At 45.2% G+C, this 17,351-nt stretch overlaps 1 protein-coding gene across 4 annotated transcripts in view; it reads left to right on the top strand.

Moving 5' to 3' along the window:
- Positions 1-17,351, top strand: part of MYO10 (myosin X) — a 229,694-nt gene that overhangs the window by 37,116 nt on the left and 175,227 nt on the right. For 2 of the 4 annotated variants that reach the window (XM_058716048.1, XM_058716035.1), the window contains exon 2: positions 11,484-11,582. The exons of 1 other annotated variant lie outside the window; for it this stretch is intronic. In XM_058716048.1, coding sequence (XP_058572031.1) covers positions 11,484-11,582 — 99 coding nt within the window. Of the gene's footprint in view, positions 1-11,483; positions 11,583-17,351 lie in introns of those variants that run through there. One more of the 4 variants, XM_058716057.1, reaches the window with a different exon arrangement.

The following is a 17,351-nucleotide window of genomic DNA, read 5'->3' as shown; positions in this document are numbered from 1 at the left end:
GATTTGCAACGTAATTCCCATTTCCTAAAATCCACCTTCTGAAGCACACAATTCAGTGGTTTTTAGCATATTCACTAATTACTCGCACAAGTATGTTAGTATATATTAATACTAGCATATACGAATACTTGCACAGCCGTCACTGCTGATTCCAGAAGGTTTTCACCACCCACAAAAATAAAACAAACCCCCAAACCCCCACATGTATTAGCTATCCCTCCCCAATCCCCGTTCTACCTTCACCCAGCCTTAGGCAGCCAGCCGCCTGCTTTCGACGTCCATGGATTTATCTTCGGGACATTTCACGGAAATGGAATCAGGCAACGTGTGGTCCCTTGTGGCTTCTTCCCCTTGCCACGATGTTTTCAGGCCTCATCCATGTTGTAATGTGATCCTTTGCATCACTGAATGATCTTCCATTGAATGGATGGGGCACACATTGAAAAATCTGTTGGGGCGCCTGGGTGGCTTAGTCAGTTAAGCGTCCGACTTCGGCTCAGGTCACGATCTCACGGTCCGTGGGTTCGCGCCCCGCGTCGGGCTCTGTGCTGACCGCTCAGAGCCTGGAGCCTGTTTCAGATTCTGTGTCTCCCTCTCTCTCTGCCCCTCCCCCGTTCATGCTCTGTGTCTCTCTGTCTCAAAAATAAAGAAACATTAAAAAAAAAAAAAAAGAAAAATCTATTCATCAGTTGATGGACTATGAGGGTTATTTCCACTTGGGGGCTATCGTGAATAAGGCCACTGTGGACACTCGTATACAGGTTTTGATGTGTGCATGTATATTTTCATTTCGCTTGGTTATATGCCTCAAGAGTGGGATTCTTGGGTCATACGGAAGCATTATGTTTACCCTTTGGAGGAGCTGCCAGTCTGTTTTCCAGAGCAGTTGTGCCATTATGCCTTTTGACCAACAGTGTATGTGGGTTTTAGTTTCTCTGAATTGTTGCCAATATATAATCTGCCTTTTCGATTGAGATTATTTAAAAAAAAATTTTTTGGGGAGGGCGCCTGGGGGGCTCAGTCGGTTAAGCATCCGACTCCGGCTCAGGTCAGGATTTCACAGTCCGTGAGTTCGAGCCCCGTGTCGGGCTCTGTGCTGACAGTTCAGAGCCTGGAGCCTGCTTCCAATTCTGTGTCTCCCTTTCCCTGACCCTCTCCCATTCATGCTCTGTCTCTCTCTGTCTCAAAAATAAATAAACATTAAAAAAAGTGAAAAAAAAATGTTAATGTTTATTTTTGAGAGAGAGAGAGTGAGAGCCTGGATGCTTGTAAGCCAGCGAGAGCATAAAAGGGGGAGGGGCAGAAAGAGAGGGAGACACAGAATCCGAAGCAGGCTCCAGGCTCTGAGCTGTCAGCACAGAGCCCGATGCGGGGTTCGAACTCACGGACCGCGAGATCGTGACCTGAGCTGAAGTTGGATGCTCAACCGACCGAGCCACCCAGGCGCCCCGATTAGATTCTTTTTTTAAGCACCTCTTAATTCAGGAAGTATGATTGTATGAAAAATAACTTTTTTGAAATTTAATAAAATTCTGCAAAGGAATCACTGTGTATGCCGCAGAAGTGAGAGATAGCTGTTTTAAGTTTATTTATTCCCTACTGTGTTCTTGGTTTATTTGTTTTTAGGAAATGCTGACAAAGTCCTGTTCCAAGTAAGTTGGAGGGGTTTTCTTCCCCCTAAAAATAGATAGCAGCCAGGACAGGATTTCATTAAGATGATCCTATCAGTTTTTATCCGTAGGTTTTTTTTGTTTTTTTTTTTTTTTTTTTTTTTTAATTATTCTGGTCAAGATTAGGAAAGGGCCATAAACTCTAGGGAATAAGTGGTAAAGGATGTCTGGTATTCTATTCCATGAAGAGTACAAGCGTCTTGTGATGGTCTCTTATTACCCCTCCTGTTCTGTATCTCCTCCTGTTTCCACTGGAAGGAAGAATGGAATTCAGTTTTAAGTCCCTTAGGGAGGATTTCTCAGTAGTGGTTGAGAGTTCTTAGCACCAGAACAGTTTTCTGCATTTTATAAAATCTACGTGTCCTTTCTTCCATTGGCTACTTTGTCTCTCTTGTCTTGGTCTCCTTGTAATTATTATTTCCTTTGGAAGAGAGTCGATGGGGAAGGTATTAGAAAAGGAAAACTCTCTCTTGGATATGTTGTAAGCTCTTGAGGGCAGCAGCGATTTTGTTTCTGCTGAACCTTTCATAGTGCCTGGTACATAATAGGGGCCTCAAAAGATGTTTATAGGATGAATGGACTTGTGGGTGGGTGGATGGATGGATGGCCTTATGGATTAAGTGACTTATAGATGGATGAATAAATTTCAGGTGTATTAACTGCTTAGCGCTGGTTTGTTTTCTTTGAAACGTGTGTTGGCTGTGTGGTAAACGATTAACTAATGGATGGACTAGTTTGATTTTTGTTCCTTGGATTCTCAGTGTTTGAGATTAGCTCAGCAACTTGGAGATGTCTCATTACCCTCAGATTTAAATGGTTTCTGAGATAATTTCGAGTCACTGTAGTTTAAAAGAGCAACCGAAAAGCCATTTTAAGGGGGTGCCTGGCTGGCTCAGTCACTAGAGTGTGCAACTCTTAATCCTCAGGGTCATGAATTCTGTCCACGTGTTGAGTATGAGAGATTGCTTAAAAAATAAAATCTTGGGGCACCTGGGTGGCTCAGTTGGGTAAGCATCCGACTTCGGCTTCACAGTTCGTGAGTTCGAGCCCTGTGTCAGGCTCTGTGCTGACAGCTCGGATCCTGGAGCCTGCTTGGGATTCCGTGTCTCCCTCTCTCTCTCTGCCCCTCCTCCACTCACACTCCGTCTCTCTCTCTCTCTCTCTCAGAAATATTAAAAATTTTTTTTTAAATCAAATTAAATCTGGGCGCCTGGGTGGCTCAGTCGGTTGGGTGTCTGACTTCAGCTCAGGTCATGATCTCACAGTCTGTGAATTCGAGCCCCGCGTCGGGCTCTGTGCTGACAGCTCGGAGCCTGGAGCCTGCTTCGGATTCTGTGTCTCCCTCTGTCTCTGCCCCTCCCCTGCTCATGCTCTGTCTCAAAAATAAATAAAAACATTAAAAAAAATTAAATTTAATTAAAAAAAAAGCCATCTTCAGGAATTGTAAAGAAGGTAGAAAAAAATAGAATATAAAATCAGGGCTGAATCGGTTGGCAAGGTCGGAACCCTGTAACCGTGGAATAAACTCTTGATAGCATCACGTGTTCATAATTGAGGCATCTTGCTCTTTAGCACCATTTGTTCGGTTTTGACTTTGAATCGAGAGTGGGGGGATACCAATGAGCCTTTGTACCTGTATCTGGGGAAGAGTGAGCAAAGGTTAGTTTTTTTCTGGACGGTTTTCTTCTTTTCCTTGCTTTTTACCTCCTGTCATTTGTGTACTTTTCATGTGATCCTCTGCAAGGAAGCTGCCTTCCAGGTAGCCGATGGTGGTAACAGAGTTTGACCCTCTGGGCAGGACAACAGAAAAAATTGTGAGTGCCTCATGATTCTTGGCAGGTGGGGGCATGGGATCCTATCTAAAGACATGGGACGGATTGTCTGTGAACTTTGCATCATGAATGCACACGTTCCTCTCTTTGCAGCCATACTGTTAAAGATGTGTTTGAATTGTTTGAGACACTACATGTCTACCTATGGGTCTTAGGCCCATAGGTGAGGCCAGGAAATGATGTTAATAATGACGTGGATGATGTAGCTGAAAGTTACAAATATAATGTACATACACATAGTTGGCATACATTTCTTACAAAAATATACAGTACTTCAGCAATATCCTCAACGAGTTGGGTCTGCCTGTCTGTGGAGTTACTTAACCCTTGTGGCAAAATCTTAGGGTTCGGGGGGACGGGGGTGGATTGTGTCTCTGAGTCTGAAGCAGAACGTCAGCAACACGTTTTCCTCTGGAATCCAGTGGCCCATCAGCTCTGGTGGGCATACGATGGTTGTCGGGGTTGCCCGGATGGAAAACGAAAGGCGTCGCCATTCCACAGCCAGCGGTAAAGCGGGACAGACTTGGGGTCCTCAAGCCACACGTTTCCATCATCACGGGCTGTATGCTCACCGTTTCTCTCTTGAGCCCCCCCTTGATTCCCTGGCCCTCCTCAGCAGCCGGTGCAGGGTGGAGCACTGGCCTCGGCCCCTGGTTGAATTCTGCGTCCTTTGGGACATGAGCCTAATGCCACCCGGGTTCCTCTTAGAGCCTGGTTGTGGCGAGCCTCTTCGGAATCTGGTACGGTTGCTCAGAAATGATTGCCAGCCTCAGGTCCGAGCCCCTGCAGTCACGAGGGGAGGCAACGAGCCCGAGATCACTCAGCCCCGTGGGCCCCACACTGTGTGTGCTGTGTGGTCAGGGCGTGGAGAGACCGCCCGCCGCTGCGGGGATGCTAGGACACCGTGGTCTCCTCAGCCTCTCCACCGCATTTCCAGGCCCCCTCCTGAGCCACCTCTGGAGGGGAGGCGGCGTAGACTTCACCTTCCCCGTGTATTTGTAATCTGCGGGCTCTGCCCCCTCTGCTGTGTCCGTGCCGCGTTTCCCACACTCGTTTTGTACACGGGCTTTTGCTCCTCTCTTCATTCTTGTCGGCACCGTCTCCAAGCTTTCTGGCAAGTTTTGTGTTGGGGTTTGTGAGCACAGAGGACAGGTTTTTGTCTGTACAGTTCAAGCATCTGTGTACAAGCGTCAAAAGTCAGCTGTAATTCACATGAAAAACAAAACAGACTGGACGGAGGGAGGAAAAGGAGAGCGTCCCTCTAACCCCATCATCAAGCCGTCTGCCTCCTGGACCTCTTTCCTTATGTCTGTCCGGCACTTGGCAGGCTCTCACCACCCCCTCCCTTCTGTACGCACCTGCTCTAATGTCACCAGAAATTAGATCTGTCCCAGGTCTGTTGCATCTGGGGCTGATCCTACTCTGGGAGGTGGTGGAAATTCTTAGAATGTAGACAATGGAGTCTGCTTTCAATTAGGTCACGGACGATGAGTGGTTTTTAAAAACTCTAATTTGGCTGTGGCTCCAGAACTTTGTATGACTCTGGCTTGGTGGTTTCCAGCTAAGACAGTCCCCTCACCCCCTAGAAGTAATTACCTCGACCAAAATGTCGAGGAGCTCTCATTAGCATTTGGTCTGTTATAAAAGCCATGTGTCTTTTAAGGTGGATTGGAATAGAAGGATTAAAAAAAATATGTTGAAGAGTTGTTTCTACTTCCAGTGGAAAAACCATTGACTGTAAAACAGGAGGGATTTCGTTCATATGTGGAATCTAACCCCCACCCCACCCCCCAAAAAAACAACATAGATACAGAGGGGAGTTCAATGGTTTGTGGGGGGCAGTGGGGGGAGATGGGAGAAGTAGGTAAAGGAGGTCAAAAGGTACAAACTTCTAGTTAGAGTTAAGTCCTAGGAATGTAACGTACAGCATGGCGACCGTAGTTAATAATACCGTATTGTATATTTGAAAGTTCCTAAGAAAGGAGATTTTCCAAGTTCTCATCACACAAAAAAATTGCAACCATGTATGCTGATGGACATTAACTAGACTTACTGTATTTATCATTTCATAATATATGCAAATATTGAATCACATACACCTGATGCTAATGTCACATGTCAAATGTATCTCCATTTAAAAAAATGGAGAAAAAGTGCCATTTAAGTCCTTGATACTATGATATGTTATCTACATCCAGTTTCTGGAATTCAGTATCGTCAGGAGCAGGGTCCCCTGGCCCCTGCCCTGCCCCTGACTTCGACATTAGACACCTTAGAAGATGCCAGGTTAGAGGGGCACCCAGGTGGCTCAGTCGGTCAAGCATCCGACTCTTGGTTTTTGGCTCAGGTCATGATCCCGGGGTCGTGGGATCAAGCCCCTCGTCAGGGACTGTGCTGGGTGTGGAGCCTGCTTAAGATTCTCTCTCCCCCACCCCCCCCCCCCGCCCCTCCCCTACTCGTGCTCCTCTCATTCAAAAAAAAAAAAAATCATTGCAGGCAAAAGAGCAGAACTTTCCTTTGGCTGCTGCATTTACTACAGATTTAAATAGCCATATTAATGTAGCCGTTACAAAATTATTTGTCCCCTTTGTCTTTAAAAAAAATATCAAATTTCCAAGCACATTGTGATTTTATGGTGTAGGTTCTTAGAGAATCCTGAAGTGTAGCACTTGACACAGTCCAAGTAAGCACTTACAAGAGAAAAGTAGGTGTGGTGCTCTGTTCTGGGTCTAAGGCTCAGTTGTGTGTTTGGGTAAAGAATGTTCTCTTTTCTGTGAATCTGTAATTAGAACATGCCACACAGCATGGTATTTAAAGCCCATCATCATTATCTCTTTTTAGGGTTGTTTCCCTACCTTATTTTTAAACTTAAGTGTTTTCAGAGTTCAGAAGAGAAAATCATTTTTAAAACCAGAAGAGAAATGCGGTAGTTTTGAAAAGGGTAACAGTAGGTTGAAATCTGTGCTGGCGATTTTATCGTCTTTAGCTTAAAGTAGGGATCAGCAAACTGTGTGTGTGTCAGGGGCCAGGAGGTAACAATTCCAGGCGACTTCGCGTGGCCACGGTCAGGGGGAAAAGCCGGATAAAGTTCCTTGCCCAGGGAGGAGGCACTCCAGGTCGGCAATTGGTGGGAGATTAAGAATTATCTTCCAGGGTGAGGGGCTAATACCTGAGCACCATGAGACAATGATACACTCTACCCCAGTCTTCTCTTTCGTTTGGGCAAGGCTCCAGTGTGGCCACTTAGCCCCCTTGTTGACATCAGTAGAGAGCAGGGACTTGAATTCAACACAAATCTTCGGAGTTTTCACTCAGCCCTTACCCTGAATCTTTATGGGTGTGTGTGTGTGTGTGTGTGTGTGTGTGTGTGTGTGTGTGCATGTGTGTGTATGTTTCTTGGTCTCTCATTGCCCAATTATAGAGACACGATTAGGTTTTTCCCATTTTAGAATGCTTAAGAATGTGCATGTACAATTGGGAAGTATATAGGTTTGGAAATTAACTTTTCCTAATGATTTGAAATCACCAAGATTTAATTGCAGACAATAAAATTCGCCAATGACATGTCCACATTTGAAGGAGCTGTGGTGTATCTATACAGCTGCAAGGTTATCCACACGATCCAGCTTTCTAATTGTTCCGTCACCCCCGGGCTCCCTTTTTCCACATTCGTGGTCGGTGTCCCTCCCACACTTAGCTCCGGGCAGCTTTTCCTTTGCTTTCTGTGTCCGTGGATTTGCCTTTTCCAGAAATGCCATATAAATGAAACCGTACACTATGAACTGTTTTGTGTGTGGCTTTTTTCACTTAGCATAATGTTTCTGAGATCCCTCCTTATTGATTATTCTGTCAGTGGCTTGCTGTTTTGTTTTTTTTATTACTGAAGAGTTCCATTGCATGGATTTATTACATTTTATTTGTCTCTATACCAGTTGATAGTCATTTGAATGATTTCTAGTATTTGGCCATTAAAAATGCTGCTGCAAATATTTGCATGCACGACTTTTGAAACATTTCTTGCAAGGAGGTCGATCTCTAGGGTGAATTGTTGAAACCTGGGGTAAGATTGTGGTTAGTTTTTTTTTTTAAGTTTTATTTATTTTTGAGAGAGAGAGAGAGAGAGAGAGAGAGAGAGAGGCAGATGAGGATCTGAAGCAGGCTCCACACCGTCAGCACAGAGCCTGATGCGGGTCTCATGCTCAGAAACTGTGAGATCGTGACCTGACCCAATGTCAGATGCTTAACTGCCTGAGCCACCCAGGTGTGCCCCAAGATCGTGTTTAGCTTTTTAAGAAACTTCCAAACCGTTTTCTAAATGGGGGTACCATTTTACATCCTCCCTGGTTTCTCCACATCCTCACTAACACCGATAGTATTTTTTTTAATCCTATCCAGGAAATCGTTTGCTGGTGATGGAAAATGGAACCCCTAGGAACCTCACTTTTGAAGAAGGGATGGTATTACTTGCCTCCTTATCTTACAGGATTGCTCTAGATCAAAGGAGATGGGAACTTTTGAGCAAGTGCTTTGTATGGTAAAAAAAAATGTTACCGGTGATTGATTATGCGCAGGAAAATTTTTAGCTATTAAACTTGACACATATCCGTCTCAGAGATCAGGATGGAAACTTGTCCAAGTTTTAATAAAATGTGTATGTTATGATCAGACTTTTAAAGAGAGTTTTAAACTCCAATTGTGAGCTTTCTCCATATGCTAGGTTGCCATATTGTACATTATCAGCCTTATTTAACAATGACAGAATATAATGACTTGCATATGGTGGGCAAATTTTTCTTCCCCACTCCCAACTTGGATGGTCTGGTAAATGTCTGCTTGTGACTTCATCTTTAAATGCCTGTGGGTGGCCTCTTTACTGGACCTGGGCATATGTGTTCTATTCGAATAGAATGGAAGCAGAACATTCGGGGGCTCAGAGAAACCACCAAGAACAATCTATGGAAAAATACCTACTTTGGTTTTGCTTTGCAGGTCTGATTTCATGAACATTGCCGGTGTAAGCTTTTCCAAGGAACAAAGGGAACGTTTTACATGCATTTCCCTTCCTACCTGTGGCAGACAGCTGCTGTCTATAGGTCTAGTAGAACTGGCCGTGAGCTTCCTATTGGCAGTCTGGGCGGATTTCCTAGAACTTGCTTATGAGCAGCTCTTCACACCTGTTGAAAAAGACCTTTGGACTAAGGAAGGTGAACTGTGTGTTTGATCATGTAGGACTGTGTCAACAGAGGGCTTTATGGTACCTTCACCTGAGAAGGTAGGAGGGACCACCGCAGCCAGTGAAAGAGTCTGCGTGCCGTATAGCCTCTGGAAGTCGGGAGGTTTGTGTTCATCCTTGTGACAATTTATATGAGTTCGGCAATGTCTCATGACGAAATATCTGATTCGTACCAAACAGACAATTTTTAAAAATAATTGTTTTTAATCTTTATTTTTGAGAGGGACAGAGGGTGAGAAGGGGAGGAACAGAGAGACACACACACGTGCGCGCGTGCACACACACACACACACACAAAATCGGAAGCAGGCTCCAGGCTCTGAGCTGTCAGCACAGAGCCTGACACAGGGCTCGAACTCACTAACTGTGAGATCATGAGCTGAGCTGAAGTCGGATGCTTGAACAACTGAGCCAGCCGCCCCTGACAGACAATTTTAATAATCGGGCAGCACATGAAATCCATTTTGATGTAAGAAAAAAAAAATAGTGCAGGTGACAGTTCTAGCAAGCAATGCTTTTGGACTTAGGACTTGGAGGGTGGAGGAACGACTGTGGTTTATGATTTCATGATTGTACCTAATGAGTAAAAGTTCTCACTTTATAGAACTCTGAAAGTTTCCATTTGAATGCGTGTGTGTGTGTGTGTGTGTGTGTGTGTGTGTGTAGGTATCTCAGAGCTTTAAAATGTTGCAGTCTCTGATGTGTAAATTAAATGGGATAAAGATGGGGCGCCTGGGTGTTCAGTCAGTTAACCGTCTGAGTCATGATCTCAGCTCAGGTCTTGATCTCAGGATCGTGAGTTCAAGCCCCATGTTAGGTATAGCGATTACTTAGATAAATAAATCTTAACAAAAATAAAAAGATGGAAACAATAGTTCAGGCACTTGGGAGTCTTTTCCTAGGTCATTACAGATGATGTGGTTTCGGTATGGAGTGATATTTGACAGGACAGTCTTAGAGGATCCCGGGAGTAAATATTCCTTTTCAAAGCAGCTGCCTGCTAATAAATCGGGAGGGACAGGCAGTTGTAAGTGTCATTCTTGGCGTTCCCTGTGTCTCAGCCTGAACCGCCAATCAGAGGTATGTGACTGACGCATGCGGAGATGGGAACTTCTCCCACTTGATGTTGTGTGTGTTCTTTTTTTTTTTTTTTTTAAGTTTATTTATTTATTTTAACATTTATTCACTTTTGAGAGAGTGAGACAGAGCATGAGCGGGGGAGGGGCAGAGAAAAAGGGAGACACAGAATCCGAAGCGGGCTCCAGGCCCTGAGCGGTCAGCACAGAGCCCGACGTGGGGCTCGAACTCACAAACCGCGAGATCATAACCTGAGCCAGAGTTGGCCGCTTAACCGACTGAGCCATCCAGGCGCCCCATGATGAATTTAATTCTATATTATTTATCCCCTACCAGCTCTATCAAGAAGCCAGTTGTAGTCCCTTAAACTGCAAGCTGAATAAATTATAAGTAACATATTTTAAATATTTCACTTAGCATTTGAAATCAAAGCAAATTAAGTAGACCAATAAAATGAGGTTAAAAGTTCTAGAAAAAGCTGTTCGATGTAAGTACCATTTTTTTTTTATTACACAAAGTTTTTTTTTAATGTTTATGCATTTTTGAGAGAGAGAGAGAGAGAGTGAGGGAGCATGAGCTTGTGTGCACCAGTTGGGTAGGGGCCGAAGGGGGGCAGGGGCAAAGGATCCAAAGTGGGCTCCAAGCTGACAGGAAAGAGCCCGAGGTGGGGCTCAGACTCCTGAAGTGTGAGATCATGACCTGAACCAAAGTCAGATGCTTAATCGACTGAGCCACCCGGGCGCCCTTGTATGTGCCGTTTCGAGTGATAACTTAGGTATAGCATTTCCACGTTAACACGTTGTGTCCTAAGGGTGTGCTTGTTTACTGTCAATTTTGTTGGGATTGAGGACACTGAACTCAGTTGAAATAACTTCATGCGGTGTGAAAGGTCAGTGTTTCATTCCATCACGTGGGTGTACAGCATAGCGATAATTCTTTACAAATTGACCGGTAACCCCCGGGGTTAACACTGGGATCTGGAAGTTGCTGTCTTGAACGCTGGAGTTCCTAGCAAACTTGTCACCTGGGGATTGGGTTCTGATCTTTACTAAAACTTTAGTCCCTCCCTTGGAGAGTTCATCTGACACTTAGATCTGGTAGCAGCCGGAAGTCAGTGGGGTGTTCTGATGCCCTCCGTGTGGGCACGTGTGTGGGGCGTGGCCCTGGGAAGATGGGAGCCAGCAGGTCCCAAAGAGTCTTCATCACGAGGTGCAGCATTGTCACGACCCGGTTAAACTTGTTTCTGGAACTCGACTGCCCGGGTCAAGTGCTCTCTATCTTGTGATGCTGGGCTAGTTGCTACTATGCCTTCAGGCCTTCACTTCTCTGACTTGACTTTGCCAACAGTGTCTGCCTCGGGGGGCGTTCGTGAGGGAAACCGAGATCGTCCACGTAAAGCGCTTGTATCTCGGCAGCACGGGGGGTACCGTTTTCTCCGTCCCTTCTCCGCATCCTCTGGTGGGACACCGGGTCACACTTGGTGTCTAGTGAAGGCTGGGGATGATGCTTCCCGGGGAGCCCTTCTTGTCTGAGAAAAACATTTGCTTCTTAAAACGTTTTTTTTTTTTTTTTCCCCGCAAAGGAATGTCGTAGTCAGTAATTTCGAGAGTGGTGATTTGCCACGAAACACAGTCCAAACTCCTAGTTCAATCCTGTGTGTTTTGTTTACAGGGGACACGGGTCTGGCTGAGAGAAAATGGCCAGCATTTTCCGAGTACTGTCAATTCCTGCGCAGAGGGCGTCGTCGTCTTCCGGACAGACTATGGTCAGGTGAGCTTGACCTGCAGCCTTCACGGTGCCCGTGCTCCACCTCCCGGGGTTGTCTTCCACTAGAGCATGCGTGTTCACCGCCCCCACCCTCCATACCTTAAAGAGTGGTTTCTAAGTGGGAACACCAAATCCCGGAAAGAATGTGTAACATACACCGTCGCGTGTGAGATGCAATCCAATTCTCCAAATGGAACACACACGGTGTTCTAGCCAGTGCAGGGCAGAAAAGCGCTAGGCTTGGCTGATTCTCTCCCCTGGGAATCCCGCCAAAGGATCCAGAAGGACAGGGGTGCAAGCATTTGAGAAAAGTTGCCCAATCATTGATACGTGCATCTTGGTTTCATTTCCACTTTCCCTTAAAATTCTGAGATTCCCGAGAGGGTTGGAAATAACCCGTCTGCCAGTGAGAACGTGGGCTGCTTCTGGTTCCCGGTTCTTTAGTGTAACATGAAGGCTGTAGTATCACTGAAAACAGACAGGTGAATTCAGAAACCGAATATTACATTTGGGCAGTTGTGAAAGGAGGCTGGTGTCTCTATTTTATAAAGGAAACGAATTTGAATGCTACAGAGGGATCCCTTTTTCAGAGGCACATATCAAAATTTAAGACCTCTGCTGGAGGGGTGTTGGCTGGGGGGACAGGCTAGATGGGTGATGGTCATTAAAGGGGAGGGCACTTGTTTGGGATGAGCATCGGGTGTGATGTGTAAGCGACAAATCACTAAATTTTACTCCTGAGACCATTATTACACTACATATTCATTACCTTGGACTTAAAAAAAAAAAAAAAAAAAAAGGAATAGAGGTTGATGTAGTCTTAAGAAGGCTACACTGAATATCCTGAAAATCAGGGCAGAGGGCAACTACTCAGCAAACGACTGTAAAATAGCAAGCAGTGTTATTTGGTAAGTGACAGTAAAAATCGCTGTTAGTTTAACTGTAAAGTAGGAGAGGTGTCATAGTGTTTGTATCGCAAGTTGATGACTTGGATAAAACTAGGTTTTACCCAGTGGTAAACTTCAAACGAAAAACTTGGAAAAGCATATGGTTACTTAAGTCAAAACGGAAATGCACTCCTGTGTCATCTGCCTCTGTCAGGTCTTGAATACGGTCTTTGTCCAAAAACAACCTACTTGTTTTACTACTATATTCTAAGTATATCAGTACGACCAAAGGACTCAAAAAAAAAAAAAAAAGATTTAAGACCTGAAGAGAGAAGGGGGGTCATAATGCCCAGTATTTAAAGCTCACAGGTTCTGAATCTGGTCTGCAAGTTTGTTGAGAACAAAAGCTTCAGGGTCAGTGTTGAGTTGATTAAGGCCAGGGGGCTGCTCACATATCGAAACTTCTCAGAGATCGTCCACTTGGTACGTTTCTCATTTCTTGGCTTGATAAACAGCGATGTTCCTGGGCTGTTTTGCGGTTCCTCAGTTTCTTTCTCATCTGAGACTCTTGAATAGTTGCTCAGCATTCGGTGGTAAAGACCTAGCTGTGTTTCGTAGGTGTGGATTGCGGGGAACGGACAGAGACGGCCAATGGATCCCGTGTCTGACGGTCACGGCCAGTGTGGATGCCGTGCTGTTCCCCGGGCTGGTTGCTTTCTCATCACATTCTCGGGTTGTACAGTATGATCTGTAAACTAAGGACAGGCTAAGTGACTTTTGCCCAGCTTTGGGTCAGGCACTGTTTCAGTGTTTCCAATCCCACGCAGAGCTGGTCTGCCTCTGTCGGTCTTGCCATTATCCTGTCCCTCTTCCCTTCCTACTTCCTCCAGATGAGAATTCCCTTCCTTGTAGCTTCTGTGCCTACTTCTTAAGATGATGTGGAAAAGGAGAACAGTGTTTAAACAGTGCACCTGACTTGATGTAACTCGGTTCGTGAAAGTGTTGTGAAATAGATTTTTAGTAGAATTTTCTTTTTTATGGACTTATTTTTTGATCCCAAAGAGAATTCTTTTTTTTTTCTTTTTTTTTACGTTTATTTTATTTTTGAGAGAGACCGATCGACAGAGTGCGAGCGGGGTAGGGGAAGACACAGAATCCAAAGCAGGCTCCAGGCTTCCGGCTGATGGCACAGAGCCAGATGTGGGGCTCCAGCTCTCGAACTGTGAGATCATGACCTGCGCCAAAGGTGGACACTTAACCGACTGAGCCACCCAGGCGCCCTGATTCGTGTTTTCTTTTTAACTCTTCCCCCACCTCTTTTTAACAAAATTGCAGCAAAAACACGTAACGTTAAATGTAACTATTTTTAAGCGTAGACTTCAGCAGTGTTGCATAGCACTCCGTGAGCAGAGGTGGCATGGGCTGGTCAGGCCAGTAGTTCTGGTCACTGTTGACAGTATTTAGGGATTGTGGGCTTAGAAAGAACTAAACCAGAATAACATGCACTTAAACATGAAAGCAGCTCTCAACTTTGACTTCTAATCTTCCTGCCATCGGGCATCAAATACTTGGTCTTGGATTGTCCACTCTGTCATTCCCAAGTATAATTAGCTTGGAGATTTGTGTAGGAATTATAGGGTTTAAGATACAAGAAGAGTGACACGAGATGGAAAGAATTGGGTTCAGACCAGGATCAAGAATTGAGAGTAGCGGAGGACTCTAGTATCTTTCTTTCCTGACCGACTTCTTCCTCTCCTCACATCCCAAGTTTGCTGTGGGACATATGGGTGTGTTCACCAGGGATTAGGGCAAGTTCATGAACTGGTTCTGGTCCCCAGGACAGGAACAGCTACTCCTTAACTGGGCAGGGACAGATTCTGGAAGGAATCAGGGTCAAAGACACAGAGCGTGGCCTTGTCCTGGTCAAGCCTGACTGTGGTAACTTTGGAAGGTATTGGCTGAGAGAGAGAGAGAGAGAGAGAGAGAGAGAGAGAGAGAGAGAGAGAGAGAAGAGAGACAGGATCCAAAGCAGGCTCTACACTGACAGCAGAGAGCCAAATGCGGGGCTCAGACTCACCAACCGAATGGTGAGATCATGACCTGAGCTGAAGTTGGAGGCTTAACCGACGGAGCCGCCCAGGTGCCCCAGTTTTTTCTGCATTTTTAAAAACAATTTTAGTGACATTTTTGTTACTAAAACGTGAACTCTCCCAACAGCCTAGGAAACTACTAGTTCGCCCTCTCATACTTCACGGGAATCACCTTGGCGGTCTTTTTCAGATGCACATTCGGATTGACAGGTCTGGGGTGGGGTCTGACAGAGGGCTTTCGGTAAAGGTGGAGAGGGGCGCCTGTGTGGCTCAGTCAGTTAAGCATCTGACGCGGGTCATGATCTCCCCGGTTCAAGCCCCATGTCGGGCTCTGTGCTGACAGCTCAGAGCCTGGAACCTGCTTCGGATTCTGTGTCTCCCTCTCTCTCTGCCCCTCTGCTGCTCACACTCTGTGTCTCTCTCAAAAATAAATGAACGTTAAAAAAAACCAAAAAACAAAAAGCTGGAGAACTTTCCTTTGGCTTCCAAAGCTCTTCCCTTCCCTTTGCTCTGTGCCCTCCCTTCCTAGGATCTTTTCACCCCGAGCATGGCCGGGTTGGGCCAACTGCCACAAAATGATGCTCGAGTGGACCGCAAAGCAGTTTCTGAGTCCTGTTTGGTGTGGGAAGCCCAGCAGAGCCATGTGTGACTAAAATCCTCAAGTGGGACCTCAGGGACCCTGGGTAGGAGATAATAATAGTGTATCGTTTTTGGTGAGAGCACCGAAGGGCACGTTCTCTGATTTCATTGAGTCGCTGAGAATTGTGTACGCGTGCTCAGCCTTTTTTTTTTTTTTTTGCCAGGGAGATAGTTTTACTGTTAACTTAAAATTCCATTCCACACTAAAATTTAAACTACTGTAGGTTGGTCCAGGGAATAGAGAGGACCAGAATGTTCCCATTTGATTTATAACTTCTGCTCTACTCGCCGGGAAGTATTTGCAGATGGAAAAAGAAATGTGCAAGAGACATGCTAACAGGCTTTGTTGAAACATACGCATAGTTGTGGCCTGTGGAGGACACAGCGCGCATGGGCAGGTTAGCACTTGCCCTGAAAGTTACTTACAAGCATACACTGTTTTATTGCACTTTGTTTTGCTGAGCTTTGCAGTGCTGTGGGTTGTTTTTGGGGGTTTGTTTTTCTTTTTTAGTGTCTTCTTTTGTTTTTTGTTGTTTGTTTTCAGATTGGAGGTTTGTGACAACCCAGCGTCAGCAAGGCTGTTGGTGATGTTTTTCCAACCGCATTTGTTCGCTTTGTGTCTCTGTCACATTTTGGTAATTCTTGCGAGTTTTCAGACTTCTTCATTTTCCTGTTTGTTATGGTGATCCATGATTCTGACTCCTTGAAAGCTCAGATGATGGTTAGCATTCTTTTAGCAAGTATTTGTACATTCAGGTATGTATGTTATCTTTTAAGCCTGTCGCCTTCTAGATTGTGGTAGTGCAGTCACTTCTTGGCCTGGTGGCTACCACAGTGTAGTGTAAACTTAACTTTTGTGTGCATCGGGAAACCAAAAAATTCATTTGAGTCCCTTTTTTTGCGATGTTCAACGTGCTGTGGTGGTCTGGAACCGAACCTGCGATCTCTCCGAGGTACACCTGTACTTCTTGGATGCTAAGCTGTGGACAGAGTCTCAGAAGAACACCCTGGCTTAGCAGGGTACGAGTATGGCTAAAAGATCAACTCTTAGGAAAGCATAGGATGGAAGACAGCCTTGAACAGCCTTGAACATTTCTGGAACATCCGCGAGGTGCACAGGCAATCAGTATAGCACCCTGTAGGAGCGTTGTAAATTGAATGATAAGTTCTAAATTAGATTTTTCACTTTGAGAGTAAGCTCTATTATTTTTTCTGAAAAGCACCTAATTTGATTGCTCGGGAAAAAGCTTACAGTGATATAATTTACCTAATTGTGTTTTAAGGGGTAGTTATTTAACTTACCCCAGTAAACTTAATCAAGACGATTACTCTTTGCAGTCATTCTGTTGGGTTTTTTGTTTGCATTGTCTCTCTATGGGGTCTTCAGAAGTATTTTCCTGGCTGGGGATTTAATGGCCCCAGTCTACAAATGAATGCCCTCCTCCTCGCCCTTCTCTTTTTATTTGCTTGCAGTAAGTATGATTAGATTTGGGTCTAAAAGTTATTCTTCTCATTTTATTAATTCACAAAAAGGCCATTAGATTGCCTGGTGCTCTCAAGTCGGTCCTCAGCCCCTCAGGAAATTCAGACCTCCTCCGGCCCTGCAGGAGACAACACTACTAAATATTTATAATCACACCTCCCGTTTAAAGCCGTCTCTAACCTTTTTGGTTTGATCTTCTGGTTTTGACTGGTTGGAATTAATACTTTGGGCCCAGTCTTGTGAAACTTGCTAATGGATTAGTGTGGTGATTTTTTTTTTTTTTTTTTTTTTTGGATACATTTTCGGTCCTTTTCACACACTTTCTACCCTGTCCAGCTGCTTTTCTTTGCTGTTTTCCCTTCACTTTGCCCCCCTGGGTGTCTTTGTGTGCTCCTTGAATGTCATGTGCTGCACACCCTCTCCCTGCGTGCACTCCGTGTGCCCTCTCCGCGGTCCTGGGGAGATCTCCCCCAAGCCTGCTGAGTGCCGGAGAATGGACGGTGGGGCGACCCAGCACGTCTCCTGTTGCACAGCACTAAACAGGACCCTGATCCCACACACTGTCAGGTAGATGGCTAAAACTCTGTGATTTCATTTCCAGGGGCAGCAGGTTGGATCTGACTGCTAACGGGAAATAGTGGATTCTAGATATTTTAACTGAGTTAGAAATCTT

This window comes from Neofelis nebulosa, chromosome 1 (genome assembly GCF_028018385.1).
Source record: "Neofelis nebulosa isolate mNeoNeb1 chromosome 1, mNeoNeb1.pri, whole genome shotgun sequence".
Classification (NCBI taxonomy): Eukaryota; Metazoa; Chordata; class Mammalia; order Carnivora; family Felidae; genus Neofelis; species Neofelis nebulosa.
The sequence above is the reverse complement of the archived record's forward strand: the minus strand, read 5'-3'. Positions and strand labels throughout refer to the sequence as shown.